The sequence below is a fragment of the Solea solea genome, chromosome 2, assembly GCF_958295425.1.
Source record: "Solea solea chromosome 2, fSolSol10.1, whole genome shotgun sequence".
In the NCBI taxonomy this organism is placed as follows: domain Eukaryota; kingdom Metazoa; phylum Chordata; class Actinopteri; order Pleuronectiformes; family Soleidae; genus Solea; species Solea solea.
This window is the reverse complement of record NC_081135.1, coordinates 31037373-31054779: the sequence shown is the minus strand read 5'-3', so window position 1 is coordinate 31054779 and position 17407 is coordinate 31037373. Positions and strand designations below refer to the sequence as shown.

The window sequence follows — 17407 nt, the reverse complement described above, 5'->3', positions numbered from 1 at the left end:
CCCCACAAGATGATGGAGACTTTCCATTAAACATAACATCATCCAAACGGTAATAGTTTGCGTGTGTGTTCTTGTGGTGTGGTTGCCCAGTGGTTTCTTGGGGTGTGGAGAGAAAGACCATTGCTGGAAGTGAAATCAGCGTTCCCAGAAGTCATTGTGCTTCCCCCGGACCCAACCCCAAACTCCCTCTCTCTATTTCTTTCTCTCAAACTCAAAATCTATGCAGCCGACATCCCTGTGCAGGGTTGTTGGAAGCATTTAGGTTATAAAAACTAGGCTGGCAAAACAAAATTGTGCTGGCTGGGCACACAATCTTTAACTACTCTCTCGGCATTATAAAACAGGAGACACGTTGACAAGCAACAGGTCGAGTGAATGTATAAAAAGGCTTTAGTTTATGTTTTATTTGAGAGGCTGGAAATACACCAGGGTTAAAGAAAACACCTCACATCCATAAAACTAGAAAGGGCAAGATTGGAAAGTGGGAAAAAATCCATTTCACTTTTCACAAATTTCAGGTATCACTTAAAGCTAGTGCTTGGTTTTAAGACTTACTGATAACTTTTGTCTTTAGATTTCAGTCAATAAAAACAGAATTACAAGACTATTTTTCATCTGCAGTGTGTCTTTTAAACGGGAAATATGAAAACAATGAACCAGACAGCCATAGTCTAAAGGGCAGCGTGATATAGTGAGCGTACAGGAGAAAATTCACCCGTTTACCAAGTTTACCTCATATTCCTCCATATCAAGACTGAATTACCAACTAAAGAAAAGGGGCAAAAAATGCATCAGGGCCAAAGATAACTCTGAAGTTCTTTTGGCTTGTGGTAAATTAAAGGAATATATCACTGATTTGCCTTTAGCTTTGTTTTACTAGAATAGGGGCAGTATTTTAGAAAAATTGTGCTTCCCAACCTCAGTTTCCCCTGAGTCGAGAAATATCTTCATTCTTTTTGTTGTTACGTGCCCACCAGTGACACTTGGTCCTGTTAGCGTAACTGTTAGCAAAGATGGCGGATGGCGGTTTACATTCTGGGAATGTAAACTGTGCTAAAAAGTGCGGAATTAGCGCTGCAGTTTCAAGCCTGGGACCAAGTGAGAACAATTTTTCAAAAATACTACCACTATTCTAGTAATACAAAGCTACATGCTAATCGGTGAAGTATTCCTTTAAGCTAATCTGTTTTTGTGGGCTGTATGTACAATATAGACACTGAAGCACAAGAAAAAAAGACATAAGTGCGTCTTGGTCCGAGCCTTGAAACTACAACGCTAATTCCGCACTTTTTAAACCCACTCGTTGGGAGGCGGGACCTCATTCCCAGAATGTAAACAGTGTCCGCCATCTTTGCTAACAGTTAAGCTAACAGGACCAAATGTCACTGGTGAGCACGTAGCAAAGAAAAGAATGAAGATATTTCTCAACTCAGGGGAAACTGAGGTTGGGAAGTACAGTTTTTCAAAAATACTAGCCCTATTCTAGTAATAGAAAGCTAAATGCAAATCGGTGAAGTATTCCTTTAATCAACTGTGAATTCATTATCAACTCTAATCTCCTCCTCGTACAAACACCCATGACTATGTCGCGCTGTTCGGTGAAAATGATGAGCTCAATGTCTCAAACTGGCTTTGTGCACTGTCACTGAGTGAGAGAGGAAATGTGCCGTGCAGTCACTGGAGTCCAAAAAGAAAGTCGCTGACAGTTACGGCTGATTTCATTAAACACCTCAGGTGAGTAGAAAGATGACGCAAGAGCTTTCTGTTTCACCGTTTTCTGACAGCCAAAGGAGCCACAAACATTTTGACACTAATACAAACCGATGACAAAAACAGAAACAGTCAGTCTTTCTTTCTTTTTGGAAAACCTAAAGGAAAGTGTAACCAGGGTGTGTGTGTGTGTGTGTGATGCTTGAGTTCTGTCGAGCTTCTCTTTATTTTTCTTCACACAAAGCCTCACCTGCTCCTAAAAAGAGACACATTAAATACCGAATGCAGAGGCCAACGACTAATTGACTGTTAACTATTCTTTCCACTCGAGATTGGTGTAAGAGCTGCGTGCTCAGTCTATAACAAATGGCAGCATTCAAAGACTATATAACTTAAGCTGTCACTTCGGAGAAACACAGAAGTCTTCCTGAAGATGAGAAGGTGAGAGCATGAGGGCAGCCAAGGGCTTCCAGCCAAGCTACAAAAGCAGCAAAGCTCTTTTTCTTTCTTTTTTTTGTGTAGTAATGGAAGCGAAAATTTAAAAATAACTTTTCATTCGCTCACAAAACAGTATTAAAATCTTATCTCGCAACATAATACACATATAAGTCCATAGTACAGTTTACAATATGTAATTATTTATTTACTTTTATATTGTGAATAATCTACAATACATTCTTTGTGATCATAATAAAGCTCTGAATAGCTTCTGATTCTGTGTAGAGAACAGGTAATTGTGTTTGACTAAAGTATATTTCATTACTTTTACTTACTTTCTGAATTATTTGACGTTCACTACAGAAAATGGCCGCAGAGGTCCTTAGATATGTATTCACAGACACGTTCTATCATGTCTTGAACTCCTAACTTTAGCAGTCATGGGGAAGTTAGATTTTCAACTACTCATTTAAGCTTTTGGCCCGGCTCTTGTTTTTCTTCTGAATCTTCTAAGGTCTTGTTTAGACTGAAGCCCAAATTGGATTTTTAAGCATATCCAGATCGTATCTGTTTTAATTTTTTGGCAGTCTGGACAGCTTAAAAAAAAACAAATGACATTTCTCCAAAGCTGATTCAAACCACAAATTCGAAAGGACCAGTCTTTTATGTCTCGGTCGCTAATTGGAGGCGCGTTAAACCATCGAAACAGTGTAAGACAGTTGCACTTCCACCAGGCATCCCTGGTCTGCCTGCACTACACGACAATGCTCCACTGCCATCCCAGCGGTGATCGCCACACAAAAGGTGGCACGACTCGGCAGTCTCCTCCATTTTCTGTCGCTTCCTTGCAACCAGAGGACAGTTTGTGCCGCAGCTCCACATATTCATAACCATTTGGGACAGAAACAGGCACAGATTGCTCAGGTTGTCCAGTTTGTTTAGACTACTTGTTTTTCCGGGGGCGCGGCCTCCAACTATAGAAATCCATGTGGAAGACGAGACTAGACGACATCAATATGGACACACGCAGATCAGATCTGATCACTTGCTGGCCGGGGAGATCAGATTCTGATCAGATATGCTTACAAATCTAAACAAGGCCTAAAATCCTCTGGGCTGACGATTTTCCAAGTGGCTTCTCATATATTACTTATATTCTCAGCAGGTTGGCAGTGTCTGCATGCGTTTTTTTTTTTTTTGTTTGTCCATCATGGGTAAATGAAATGCTTCCACATGCCAGATTTAAAAGCTGCTGGAGCATCCACAATTTCATGTACTCGTCTCTCTCTCTCCTACATCTACGCTCTGTTCTCTGTTGGCACTGACACCAGAATCTGCCATTTTTGCTCGACTAGATCAAGAGAGGCATGCGAGCGCAGCACAAGCGATGAAGGGCACACATAGGTGGTCTCTGTAGTACTCACTTCCCTCTGTTCTGCTCCACTGTGCCCCTAAGAACTATTGTTTGATACTACATTCTCGGGTCCACCGAGGCGGGCTTGTTCTTGCGCGATCGTTGAATTGACAACACCGTTGCGTCCCCTACAAAATTGCCAAATAGAAGGAGCTGTTTTGTGTGACGGAGAATTTATCAAAGAAATCCTGGGGTGGGCTCTGTGGCAACACTCTGGCTGAGGAGGAGGAGAAGGAGGAGGAGGACAGACAAGTTGTACTTGTCGTTGGCTCTGGGTGAGAGCTGTGGGGGGTGAAATGGGAGAGACCTCCAAAAAAAGAAGGAACAAAGACTTTGAAATAGTGGTGGAACTGTCTTCCGTGTGACAGATAAGAGGGAAAACACTGAGTAATTGTGTATTTCTTGAAGTAAAAACAACACATATGGCTTTTTTTGTGAGCTATTATGAGTGAGATTAACGCAGAACACAAACCATTATTATTGCATTGTATTATCTATAAAGAGGAGGCTGAAGCAAGCTGATCTGGGCTACCAATACAAGCTGTCTGGTGCTGAAACTGGATGCCGTGATTAATAGAAAGATTGTTTGACCTGAAATCAGAGATTCAGAGACCTATGCTTTCTTTAAGTAAGCTGGCAAAACTACACATGGATTGCATTTCATTTCATAATACAGAGGGCTTGTACAGGTCTGCCATAATGACTAAATCATGTAAAGAACACTGCTCGTCAAAAAGATACAGGCAGAAGCCTTGTTATTTTCAGTAAATGAATACTGAAAATGAGTTCACATTGTGCGTTTTCTAAAAATGTAATGTAGTGACAAATCTAGTGATGATATGGGAAGATTTGTTTGAAGAAAGAAGAAGAAGAAAATTTTTATTTTGGGTTTATTATGCGCCTAATAGTGTTTTCACATACCATCATTTGGTGTGGCTACAGTGGTTATACATAAAAAGTGAATAGCACCATGTTTGAAAGTGAGGCAATGCAGAATGTGAGAGAAGTCTGGACAGGAGTCAAGTGGACAACAGGACGGCAGTAGAGTGCTCTTACTTTTCGAGCATCTATAAATGAAACGGAGGAGACTTCAAGGCCAAGGAAAGATGAAAAGTCTGACGTCAAACTTTTCACATGTTTACCATGGCCTGGTCCTTCCACTTTCTATTCACCCCCCCCCGCAAATCTTTACTTTCATCTGCACTTTAGCCAAATGAAGCGGATTACGGCAGGAGAGGAGCCAAGTGTACACAGGGAAGAGAAAAGGCAGAACAGTGGCCTGAGTTTTGCGGAAAAATCATAAGTCAGTCGAGCCACTCATCAGTCTAAGTGCGCACTTAGAAACAAACACATCACGCAGCGCACAGGTCATCGTCAGGTTACCCGTGATTGAGACCCAGTTAACGGGCAGTCACTAAAGTGTTCTCGCTTACCACTTTTCATCCCGACCGCTTTGTTCTGCTCCATTTCTTACTTTTAGTTTCACCGCTCTCCGCTCCGTTTCTTCTCGGCATCAGATAACACTTTTTGACACTTGGCAATTCCCAAGAATGTGTATGATGTGCTTTATGTGTTCCAGTTTCTCTGCACGTTCAAATGCAGAGGGTTTTCTTTATGTTTGGCTCACCTGCGATGTTTCCAACCAGGGATCCCACGTTGCTCTCGTCTGCCACTGAAACAAAAAGGAACACATGTTAATGTGCGTACATGTTTAACTGTATTCACTACTCGCTTCCTTCGACTCCCTCCGTCACTCTCTATCACGCCATCGTTCTTTCCGTCTCACTTTAAAAGCTGATCTTTTCCCTGTGATGTGAAATTTAGCTTCACCGTCACTGAAGTCATTTCCCTTCCTCCCATTCCTTTCCTTTAATTTGTCATTTACCCTTTAAAACCTCCATGACTTCAGCTCCTGCCCTTAACCCTCGCACCTGTCCTTCCACGTTTTTATTTTTGCTCTATATTTATATACCTATCCCAACCTGAAGAGCTCTTCCTCGTCTTTGTCTCCTTGGATTGTTTTTACTCTTCCTTCCACTTTCTACCTCCATCCATTCCTTTTTTTTTTTCCTCACTCATTCCTACACAGAAGCCCAGTGCCAATTGGTAACACATTGACTGGTAAGCGCACTGCCAAATACACACACACACACACACACACACACGCACACACAGACCACAGAAACCAAACAGTAACATGGCTTCTCAGAGCAAATGCTTTTTCTAATGAAAACCAAGCCTGTAGTGTAATTTTAGCACTGTGTGTGTGTGTGTGTGTGTGTGTGTGTCTGATGGCATGTGTCTGCAGTGAATCAATATGACTGCTTCAGCAGCCCAATAGTTAGTGGATCTGTGTGTGTGTGTGTGTGTGCCTACTTCAGCAAATCTGTGGATGCCACGTTTGAGAAGCACCAGAGTTAAGAGCCTCAGAAAGGAACATTTGCAGACATATTTAACGCCAAATCTCAAATGTTCCTCAACAAATAATATCATTGTGTGATTACAGAACAACCTACCATGTGTAATATTCAGCTGAGTCGCAAATGTGATGTTTCTCTGTGTATTTTCTTTTCACAACGAGCAAACCGGAGGTTAAGGATGACGAGGAGGAGGAGGAGGAGGAGGACAAGCTCCGACAGTGGCAGAGGAGGACAGTGAGAACCAGGGCAGGCAGTCCATTATTCAAAACCGATTTTCTAATCTTATTTTAATTATTTGCGGCCCTAATTGAGTTGGGGTGGAAAATTCAATCAGGGAAAATAAAATAAAAATGCACTTATGTGACTGACGCAACAAATAAATGCTTTTTTTTTACACTAACTTAAACACACAATGTAGACTTTTAGCTAAACAGGACTAAAAATGGACTAATAAAATTAGGTTCCCTGTGCAAAATGACAGTAATTATAATTCTGCACTGCTGCACTAAAAGTACAGCGGCAGTAACACAAAGCAAGTGCTCTAACAATGACAACACAACATAGTGTCTACATTACAATGTCGTCTCTAAAACATTCACACTGTTCCGTCACAATGTGGAACATTATACACGACCTCTTTTAGCACACGTGTAATATTAGCAATCACTTTTGAGCAAGCGGGACACATTAGAGCTGAAGATCTTTGCCTAATTTCTATCATTTTACACCGGCTCGTAAATGAGCGGTCAGGTGACGCGCTGCGATTAGCGTGAGGACACACCGGGTATCCAACACTTAATCGTGTGTGCATCTCTGGTGTGAGAAACTGAAACACCACCGTCAGCCCAACGCCCCGGACTCCCCTCAGCAAGCTGTTGTGCGCAAACGGCATAAAAGTGATAATACAGGACGTCCACATTCAAGATCGCAACATTCCTCTGGCCACAATTGAACCAGGTGAGAATGTTGTCACACTCAGACGGGAATGCCGTACGTGTGCATGCAGGTGCACCAGATGTGGAGAGTCGAGTCCCAGAGCTCTCCGGAGTTGAACCCACTCCGTGTGCGTACGACATATTTGAATAGTGTCAGCTGTCAGTCAAAATTTACTTCTGTCGGGCTCGGGCCTCGTCGGGCCTAACTTTTAAGGCCCGATTGCAGCTCGAGGCCACATGGTTAGCACTGGTGACCTGTCCAGGGTGTACCCAGGCTACAGCTGCTCTAGCAGCTCCCCACGACCCTCATGTGGAGGATAAAGCAGTAGACAATGAATTCATTAATGATAGAGCTGAAACGATTAATCGATGAATCGATTATTAATCGATTACTAAATTAATCGACAACTATTTTGATAATTGATTTGTAGCTTTTTTCCTGATTAAAACAAGATTTACGATTGTTTAAGCTTCTTAAATGTGAATATTTTCTTAATTTCTTTGCTCTGGATAACACAGAAATCATTAAAAGTGAATCATTTTGGTTTGTGGACAAAACAAGACATTTGAGAACATCATTCCAGGTTTGACGAAAAAATGTTAAGGTTTTCTGATATTTTATGGACCAAACGATTAATCGATTAATCGAGAAAGTAATCGACAGATTAATCGATTATGAAAATAATCGTTAGTTGCAGCTCTAATTAATGAATTAATTAATATAGCACAAGCAGGTTTTCTGGTACAGCACTCTGTCCCAAATCATCTTATTAATCGTAAACAACGCAGAAACAATGCTAGGATGTAGCGACGTCTCGGATAGTGTAAAAGAATAAAAATGTAGTTAGAAAATGGGTAGGAAACAAAACCCTACTGTTAATAAGCTGTTATTCCAGATGCGTGATGGTTAACATGTCGCGCCATCTGACCAATTAAATTCAAATAAGGCACACTGTTTGATAGACCGAGTGCGTTCAAATACAAAAGGAGGTGATGCACCGTGATATACAGTCTGCCAGTCTAACAGTCAGGGATGTACACGTTATTCAAAATAGTCTCCTGCTCTTTTGTCTCTCTCTCACACTCACACACCAGCACACAGCTGGCAGTGGTGGAGCCAGCTTAAGGAGGAGGACTGAGGAAAATGACATTTGAAACAATAAGCTTTTGTTGTTGCTTCTGCAGCCACTGTCACTGTTGACATAAACGACACACACACACACACACACACACAACTTTCTAAAGCGGACTTCTGAGCAATCGGCGAAAATGTCACCGAGCCGCCGCGTCCGAATATCACTTATGAGAGAGCCACAGGTGACGGAGATGACCGGGGAGATCGGGATCCCATCGGCCGCACAAAGTGGCCTTTCTGAACTTGTTTTGCATAAAAAAGAAACACACACAGTCCACAAAGAGTCTGATTGACAATCCTGTGACTCATTTGACTTTTTTTCAGGTGTTAAAACTCATAAATGGAATAAAGAGGTTGGCTTTGTAACTGTAGGTTGATAAATAATGTGTTTTTCAATTATACCAACAATTCAATGTTGGTATGTCCCAATCAGCTTTGTTTTGGCCCCCAATCCCAATCCAGTCTTTTTACTATTGAGTATCTGCCCATGACCGGCCCTGATCGGATACTTGCATTTGCCGAGACAACAGAGCTGCACAGTACACCTTGTTCACTGTTCGTAAAATAAAGGATGATGATGATGATGATGATGATAATAATAATAATAATGACTGGCGTTTAGAGAGAAAAGCAGAAAAGAATGAAGCGCAGCCTCCTGCTGTGAGGTAGAGAGAGAGGACTGAACCAGTGCTGTTTGAGCACAGTATGCTGTTACACTGCCACTAAAACGGTGTAAATATCGCCTCTCTGCATGTTTATTAAACAAACGGTTTGATACCGAAGCATTTGCGTGTATATTCTGCATAAACACTGATGTTTTACACTTACAGTCAACTGCTTTGGTCCCCACTGAAGCGTGTGTACGCATCAAAACAAGGCGTCGAAATAAAATATGAGCAATTGAATCAAACAATTTCATATGTGTGTAACATGTAAAATAAACGTGTGGAAAGGCTGAAGCTGGCGTAAAAGATCAATGTGAGGTGATTAAGACGAGTGTCGATCTTCATCCCCAATTTCAAACCAATACGCAGTAAATTATACACACAAATAGTATTTGCAAAAAAACATGCGGCAGGCCTATGTGGTGCTCCACCTTCACGTGCAGCTGTGTGCAGAGGGTTCTGTCCGTCTACACGTGGCTTCACCTTCGGTGCATGCCATTGGTGCAGCAGTCATGCATCAGCACATACATTTAAATAAATGTGTGCGGACAAGCTCCATGCAGCCACCATGCAGAGCAGATAAACAGACAAAGAAAAAATCACCCCACCAGTGTGCTGCTGATTCTGAGTCGTACCCAGGTCCATGCTCTTTGAGGCCTTCACGTGCTGGAACTGACGTTGGCTCTGGTTCTGGTTCTGGTTGTGGTTCTGGCTCGGAGACTGTGGCTGAGCTGTCCTGGAGATATGAGTGTTTTCTCTGGAACAAATGACATATGATACAGATATATTATATTACATGAATGTGTTGTCTGCAAAGGAACACAGCACTTTGAGTTTTCTTTATATGCAATATTGAGTAGGGAACTAAAGAGTTACTGTTTTCTATTTGTGCTTCTTCTAATTTCTCTAGTATAATTATGCCGCTGTAGATTTGTTTTCCTTCTTAATGCTCATAAACTGTCACTGTGCCATGATCCTGTAAACTATGACTGACAAACCAAAACATGCATTATAAACTTAGATTTATGACACCAACATTTACACAAACAGCATTCAAACACAGAATGGTAAATGATGAGTCATCATTTCTCTGGTATATTATCATCCATTTCTAAATAACTATGTACTGTAGGGCAGGCATGTCCAAAGCCCAGCCTGCGGGTTAGGGTTAGGGCCAATCACCGCAGCTTGGGTTTTTTAATGTCTTATTTATGGCCCGCGACGGAGTCAAACAGAAACTGGGCTTCAGTCACGTGTCATCCCCATTAGCTCATCTGGTGAGACAGATAACATGCATTCATCTTTTATTATGTTATTATGTCATCTGACTCCAGATGTACGGAGGAGTATTAGGGCCACATGTGAAATAAAAAAAAATAAAATTAAAATTAAAGAAATGAACAAAGAAAGAAAAAACCCCAGAATGAATTATGAGATTAAAGTCCGAATTATGAGAGAAAAAGTCAGAATTCTGACTTCAATCTCAGAATTCATGCCGTTTTATTCACTTTTCATTTTTTTTTCTTTCTTTCTTTAATTTTGTGGCCCGAAAAAAGTCAGAATTCTGACTTCAATCTCAGTATTCCCACTTTAATCTCAGAATTCTGACTTTAATCTCAGAATTCTGACTTTAATCTCAGAATTCATACCGTGTTTTTTTTTGGTTGTTTTTTTTTTTACATGTGGCCCTACTGTACAGATGTGATGGAAAGGCACCTTTTTTCACTCCTACGTGGCTTAGATTTGTTTACATTGCCATTCAAAATTGTGACAATTAAAATAAAATTATTATAAAACCGTGCGTTTGTAAGCTACTTATAGTGAAAAAAAAAAAAAAAAATCAACCAGAAATCTTCACATTGTCAAATCTGGCCTTTGTTAAAAACAAGTTTGGACATCCCTGATGTAGGGCAACTTTGCAACATACACATGTACACAAACACAAACCTCTCCTGTAAGTAGGAGTGTTGGGCAGAGCTGTTGAACTCCTCGTGCCCGTACAGCTCCCCGTCATCTTCCTCATCCATGTGAGAATAACTCCCATTGGTCACTGGAAGGAAAGAGGACAGAAAACAGCGATCAACATTCAGGACAAAACTCAAAGCCCTCGTCTGTTCAACTGTTAACATCAACCCATTTTAAACTGATGTTCAATAACAAGCCATTAGAGACAGAATGGAGAAACATTCTCGTATAAAGGGTCTTCACGGTAAAAAGTAGACAAAGTGAACGACGTGAGGAAGAAGAGAATGAAAAGCACACAACAAATGCAGCTGCTCTACATCTGCAGCAGCTCCTGCAGATGTAGAGCAGAGATGGGCCCCGAGTCGGCTTGATAAACGAGTTTATGACAACTTCATGCACTTCATGACTACCCGGTGCAATTTACATACAGTCATCACTTCTCGGAGAGTGTCGCTGCCACACAACACATACCGGCGATATTGCACAATCCTCACAGTGTGTCCTTTATGTGCTTGCAGCTGCACATGTGTGGAGCTGTAAGGGGGGAAAAAGAGACGACGGCGTCTGAAGATATCACTTCCTCTCATCTCCATCTCTCCGTCTCTCCCGCTCACACTCTATCCACACTAATCACCTGCTTTATTTATCTTCTGCTCCCATTCTTGCAATCTTCTGATATTTTGCCTGTCATTTATCTCTGCTTTCAGATCTCTCATAAATCATTTTATCTTCCACTCAGTTTTCAGCCTCCCTCCTCTAAACTTCCTCCCTCCTCACAGCCAAGCACCTTAATCAGCTGAACTGTCAAAAACACATTCTTCTTTCACCTCACACACACACACACACACACACACAAATCTGCTCTCACTGACTCCCACTATTTGAAGTGAAAAAGGCATTTGCGGCGCAGATGATAGATCAATAGCAGTTTGCTCCAATAGCAGATATATGAATCTTCTTCCCTTGCACTTAACTTTTTCTTCCTGTTGTCTGTGTTTGTCTGCGATGTGTCTCCACCCTTTCCACTTCCTCTCGAAAACGGAAACAACTTATCAGGAATTGCATGCGTGAAAAACTATCAGTCTCATTTCTCAGTATCTTCTCAAAAGTTTTGTTTTCTTAAATTTGTGTGAAAGAAAGTTCCCAAGACGATACTTCAATGCATGTCCTTAAACTGAAATGCACTCTTAGGCTCTGTGTTCCCTAGACTGGTGCTAGTTAAGGCAGACAATACCATTAATACCACAGATTTTAGTTGGTGGCTGGTTCAACAATTCAACTACTTAGGCAAATTATGTTATTTTTATAATCATTGGTGATTTGATCGCATGTATTCCAATTTATATTGTTTTTCATGAATGTAATTTTTTGCTTTTTGAATTAAACATTAAGGGCATTCAATTATACTGAACTATAGAACAGACGATTTGAAGAAAACACAAACACTTGCACGGAAACGGCACGAAACGGCACGGCCACTGATAGGCCGTCATAGGAAGAGACGTCCGACACAAGAATCAAGCCGAACGATGCCGAACTGCAGATCAAGTTAAAAAGACTTAACAATCTGTTACGACTGTCGTCGTTATGGTGCTGTGTGTGTGTGTGCCCTGTGTTTCTTTTCTGTCAATCTCCTAGGGAAATTGCTGTGTGTCCTAGCCGTGCCAGGATTGGTGGACTGTTTTGGGCCCTGCCGCTCGATTGGCTGCACTTGATTACCACCTGGTATATAAGGAGCCAAGATGGTGGACGATGGGGGGGCAATGGCGCAGCATGGCAGACGGCAGCACAGACACTTCCTCATCCTCCTCATCTCCCAACAGGCCACACTTCCACCATAGTTTTGTCTTGTTGTATCGTTTACTAGTTTTGCAAACAGTAGGGGTGGACTGCCATTTTTGTTACAGCGTTTTCTCCTGTTTAAGTAGTTAGGGAGGTAAGTTCCTGTTATTTGGTTTGTTCGGGTTGATTAGGTAAGATTTATTGTTTTCTAGACAGGGACCTTTTTGTTTGTTGTTTTGGCCTTAGTCCACCCTGAAGCCTAGACCTTAGTTACACCATTTTGGAATAATTCATCTTTTTGTAAATAAATCATTCTTTTTGTAAATACGACACTAAAAATCGTTTGTGGTCACTTGGGACTTGGGGAAGATGAGGCCTTATCAGGTTATGTCCCAGGCCCCCTAGACTGGGGCGTAACATGATTGGGGGCTCGTCCGTTTTCTTGTCTCGCTTGTTTTTTTCGAATAGATTCGGTGAGTAATTTGTTTGTTCTTCTGGTTGGCGGTAATTTTTTGGTGTGTGGGGGGAATTATGGAATTTTCCCTAGATGAGTTTGTGATCAGTCCATCTTTGGCAAAATTGGAAAAATGTAAGAAAGCAGACTTGTTGATTGTGGCAAGTTGTTATGATGTGCATGTGCCTTACAGCATCAAGAAAGCAGAGCTCAAGCAGTTGCTGTGGTCAAAGTTAGTGGAGCAGGGCGTCCTACCTAGACCGGCTGTTGATGCGACTGACGCTGCTGCGGGTGACGCGGCAGGTGACGCACTGGAGGCGGACGTGAAAGCGGCGGAGGTTGCTGCCATGCTCGCTTCTGGTGTGGAGCCTGGGCCGGTCACAGATTCTCTGATGGGAGGTGGCATGACCACAGAGGATCTCCGCATAGCCCTCCAAATAAAGGAGGTTGAGAACAGAAACAAGCAGCTAGAGGTGCAAGCCATGCATCTGCGCATCAGGGTGCTTGAGCTGGAGAAAGGAGCCCCTGTAGCCTCCACCCCGGTGTCTCCTTTTGGCCGTAGCTCTGTTTCTGCACCTGTTTTTGATATTAGTAAGCACATTGCTTTAGTCCCTCCGTTTCGTGAGTCTGAGGTGGACTCGTACTTTAGCGCTTTCGAGCGGATAGCTGCCGCCCTTAGTTGGCCCAAAGAGTTCTGGTCACTTCTCCTCCAGTGTAAATTAGTGGGGAAGGCCCAGGAGGTCTGTGCCAGTCTGTCCATTGAGGATAGTCTGGATTATGATAAATTAAAAAAGACTGTGTTGCAGGCTTATGAGCTTGTCCCAGAAGCTTATCGGCAAAAATTTAGAAATGGTGAAAAAACTGCCAACCAGACGTACGTTGAGTTTGTGCGTGACAAGAGCGTTTTGTTTGACAAATGGTGCCAGGCGTGTAATGTCAAATCTGTGGCGGAAATGAGAGAGCTTATTTTGCTCGAGGAGTTTAAAAAGTGTTTGCCAGAACGAATTGTCGTTTATTTAAATGAACAAAAAGTTGCGTCGGTAACCAAAGCAGCTGTACTGGCTGATGAATTCCTTCTGACACACAAAAGCGTTTTTTCTATGCCGACGGCACCTCGCGCTTCTAATGTAGTGCCTGAGCGCAGACACCGATCTCCAAGGCTGATACGTAAAAGCCCCTCACCAGCTGCGGGTGAGAGCCGCGAGTGTTTTTACTGCCATGAGTCAGGTCATTTGATCGCTGTCTGTCCGGCTCTTAGAAAAAAAGGACAATATAAATATGGTAAAGCTCCAACAGGGGTGGGGTTTATTAACACCGCGTCCCCTCCTGTACGTCACGCTGAGCCTTTACCTAAACCAGAAATATTCGCAGACATTGACCCTCGTTTCAAGCCGTTTGTTTCACTCGGGTTTGTTTCCTTAACCGGCGAGGAATCTGATAAAGTACCGGTGACAATTCTCCGTGATACAGCCGCGTATCATTCATTCATGCTGACAAGTGTCCTGCCGCTTTCAAATAAGACTTCGTGTTTTTCTGATTTGCTAGTGTGGGGAATCAAAATGAGCGAACTTAACGCCCCACTTCACATGATCCACTTGCATTCACCGCTCGTGTCGGGACATGTGAAAGTTGCCGTGCTCCCACGTTTTCCGATCGATGGCATTTCGTTTATTTTGGGTAATGATTTGGCCGGAGGAAATGTGTTTCCTCTTCCCGAAGTCATTAATGATCCCATTTCGGTTGCGTCTGCCTGCTGCCCCGCCTCTGATTCTGCTGTGCCTGTGTCAAATGTGTTCCCTGTGTGCGCAATTACACGCGCACAAGCTCGTAAATTGGGTGAAGTTGTAGATTTGTCTGAGTCATTTATGGCTACATTAGATGAGAGTGAGTCCTCCTTTTCTGTGTCCCCTACTACTGAGTGTGATGTAGTAAAATGTGTCTCTGAGTCTGATTACTCTCCTGCTGACACAGACCTAAGTTTAAAAGTGACAAGAAAAATGTTGATTGATGCGCAGAGAAATGATCCGTCTCTAACTTTGTGTCTCTCCTCTGTCGTAGCCGCCGAGGAAGATCGCCAATCTTGTGTGTTTTTTTTGGACAACGGTGTATTGATGAGACGGTGGAGTCCTAACTCCAATAAAATACACGTTGTTAATCAGGTGGTTGTGCCAACAGATTATCGTGCGCAAATTCTGAGTCTGGCACATGACTCCAGTTTAGCTGGCCACCTTGGTGTAAAAAAGACATACCACCGTGTGTTGCGCAATTTCTTTTGGCCCGGATTAAAATCTGAAGTGGTAAAATATTGTCGCACCTGTCACACATGTCAGGTGGTAGGAAAGCCAAACCAACCTGTTCGTCCAGCCCCCCTGCATCCAATCCCAGTGCTTGGGGAGCCGTTCGAACGAGTGTTGGTAGATTGTGTAGGTCCGTTACCAAAAACCAAGTCTGGACATCAGTATATTCTGACGGTGATGTGTGCCGCAACGCGGTACCCTGAGGCAATTCCACTGCGCTCGTTAAGAGCAAAACCAGTTGTGAAAGCTCTCACTAAGTTCTTTTCAACATTTGGTTTGCCTAAAACTATACAGAGTGATCAAGGCACAAATTTCATGTCCAAATTGTTTGCACAGGTAATGAAAGAACTAAAAGTTAAACATGTAAAATCAAGTCCTTACCACCCAGAGTCCCAAGGTGCACTGGAGAGGTTCCACCAAACATTAAAATCCATGCTGCGCAAATACTGTCTCGAGTCCAACAAAGAGTGGGATGAGGGCCTCCCTCTTCTGTTATTCGCTGTGCGTGAAACTCCACAAGAGTCCTTAGGTTTCAGTCCCTGTGATTTAGTTTTCGGCCATACGGTGTGTGGTCCCCTTCGACTCCTTAAAGAGAAGTGGCTGTCAGAATCGCCAAAAACTGAGCATAATGTGCTGGATTATGTCAGTTCTTTTCGTGAGCGTCTTAATCATGCTTGTCAGTTGGCTCGTGAAAATTTGGCACAAAGCCAATCTGAAATGAAACGTCGTTATGACAAAAAATCTGTCGTCCGTGTATTCCAACCCGGTGAAAAAGTTCTGGTGCTGCTTCCGTTACCTGGATCCAGCTTGCGGTCTCGGTTTTCAGGTCCATACACGGTGGAGAAAAAACTCAGTGATACTGATTATGTTGTTCAGACCCCTGATCGGAAACGAAAGTCCAGAGTATGCCACATAAACATGTTGAAACGTTACTTTTCCAGAGAGAATAATCCTTCATCGACTCCTGCTGCACCTGTGATGTCTGCGTCTGCTGCTCCTCAGAAGTACCACCTTGCTGATGATGGGTTGGCAGAGAAAAGTGGTTTAATGCCTGCTGCTCGTTTGAGGAATTCAGAGGTGTTAAGTAACCTAGAAGGTTTTTTGTCTCATCTGTCTGTTTCGGCCCAGGCAGATATTATAGCTTTGATTAAAGATAATCTGTTGCTTTTCTCTGATCATCCTCGCCAAACATCTGTCCTGTATCATGACATTGACGTGGAGGACCACAGACCCATTAAGCAACACGCATATCGTGTAAATCCAACGAAACGGGCCCTGATGCAGCAGGAGGTGAGCTACCTAGTTGAACATGGATTAGCTGTTCCCAGTACGAGTGCGTGGAGCTCACCCTGTGTCTTAGTTCCGAAACCTGATAACACCCCTCGTTTTTGTACTGACTATAGAAAGGTAAATTCAGTTACCAAACCTGACTCGTTTCCACTGCCCAGGATGGAGGACTGTATAGATCGTGTAGGCTCCGCCAAATTCGTGACAAAGCTGGACCTGTTAAAAGGTTACTGGCAAGTCCCTTTAACACAGCGTGCCTCAGATATGTCAGCTTTTGTCACACCCGACACTTTCCTCCAGTACACTGTTATGCCGTTTGGGCTGCGTAATGCTCCCGCTACATTCCAGCGATTAATGCATAGTGTGTTATCTGGCGTTGATAACTGCGAAGCTTATTTAGATGATGTGGTTGCTTATTCCTCCTCCTGGTCCGATCATTTACACACTCTGTCCCTTATTTTCAGCCGTCTCCGTGAAGCTTCCCTCACATTAAACCTTGCAAAATGTGAATTCGGCAAGGCGACCGTTACTTATTTAGGTAAACAAGTAGGTCAGGGGCAGGTGCGTCCGTTAGCTGAAAAAGTGCAGGCGATTATTGATTTCCCGGCCCCACAGTCCAAAAAAGCGCTGCGCCGTTTTCTTGGGATGTGTGGTTATTATCGTGGTTTTTGTAGAAACTTTTCTGATGTTGTGGCTCCTCTCACCGGTCTTGTAAGTCCTTTGAAAAACTTTGTTTGGTCCCCCGCTTGCCAGGCTGCCTTTGAATCTGCCAAGGCGCTTCTGTGTAGCGCGCCCGTCCTTGTGGCGCCCCGCTTCACACGGCCCTTTAAGCTCGAGGTTGATGCTAGTGCGTGTGGCGCAGGTGCTGTGCTCCTGCAGGAAGACGAGCAGGCTATTGACCACCC

The 17407-nt window shown here is 43.0% G+C and overlaps 1 protein-coding gene across 4 annotated transcripts in view; it reads right to left on the bottom strand.

Annotated features, from left to right (window-relative positions):
- pard3bb (par-3 family cell polarity regulator beta b) overlaps nucleotides 1–17407 on the bottom strand; it is a 192851-nt gene that overhangs the window by 85493 nt on the left and 89951 nt on the right. For 3 of the 4 annotated variants that reach the window (XM_058617671.1, XM_058617686.1, XM_058617662.1), the window contains exons 16-18: nucleotides 10665–10767; nucleotides 9326–9474; nucleotides 5190–5234 (exon numbers count right to left, since the gene is read on the bottom strand). In XM_058617671.1, the coding sequence (XP_058473654.1) occupies nucleotides 5190–5234; nucleotides 9326–9474; nucleotides 10665–10767 (297 nt within the window). The remainder of the gene's footprint in view (nucleotides 1–5189; nucleotides 5235–9325; nucleotides 9475–10664; nucleotides 10768–17407) is intronic. The other variant, XM_058617678.1, reaches the window with a different exon arrangement.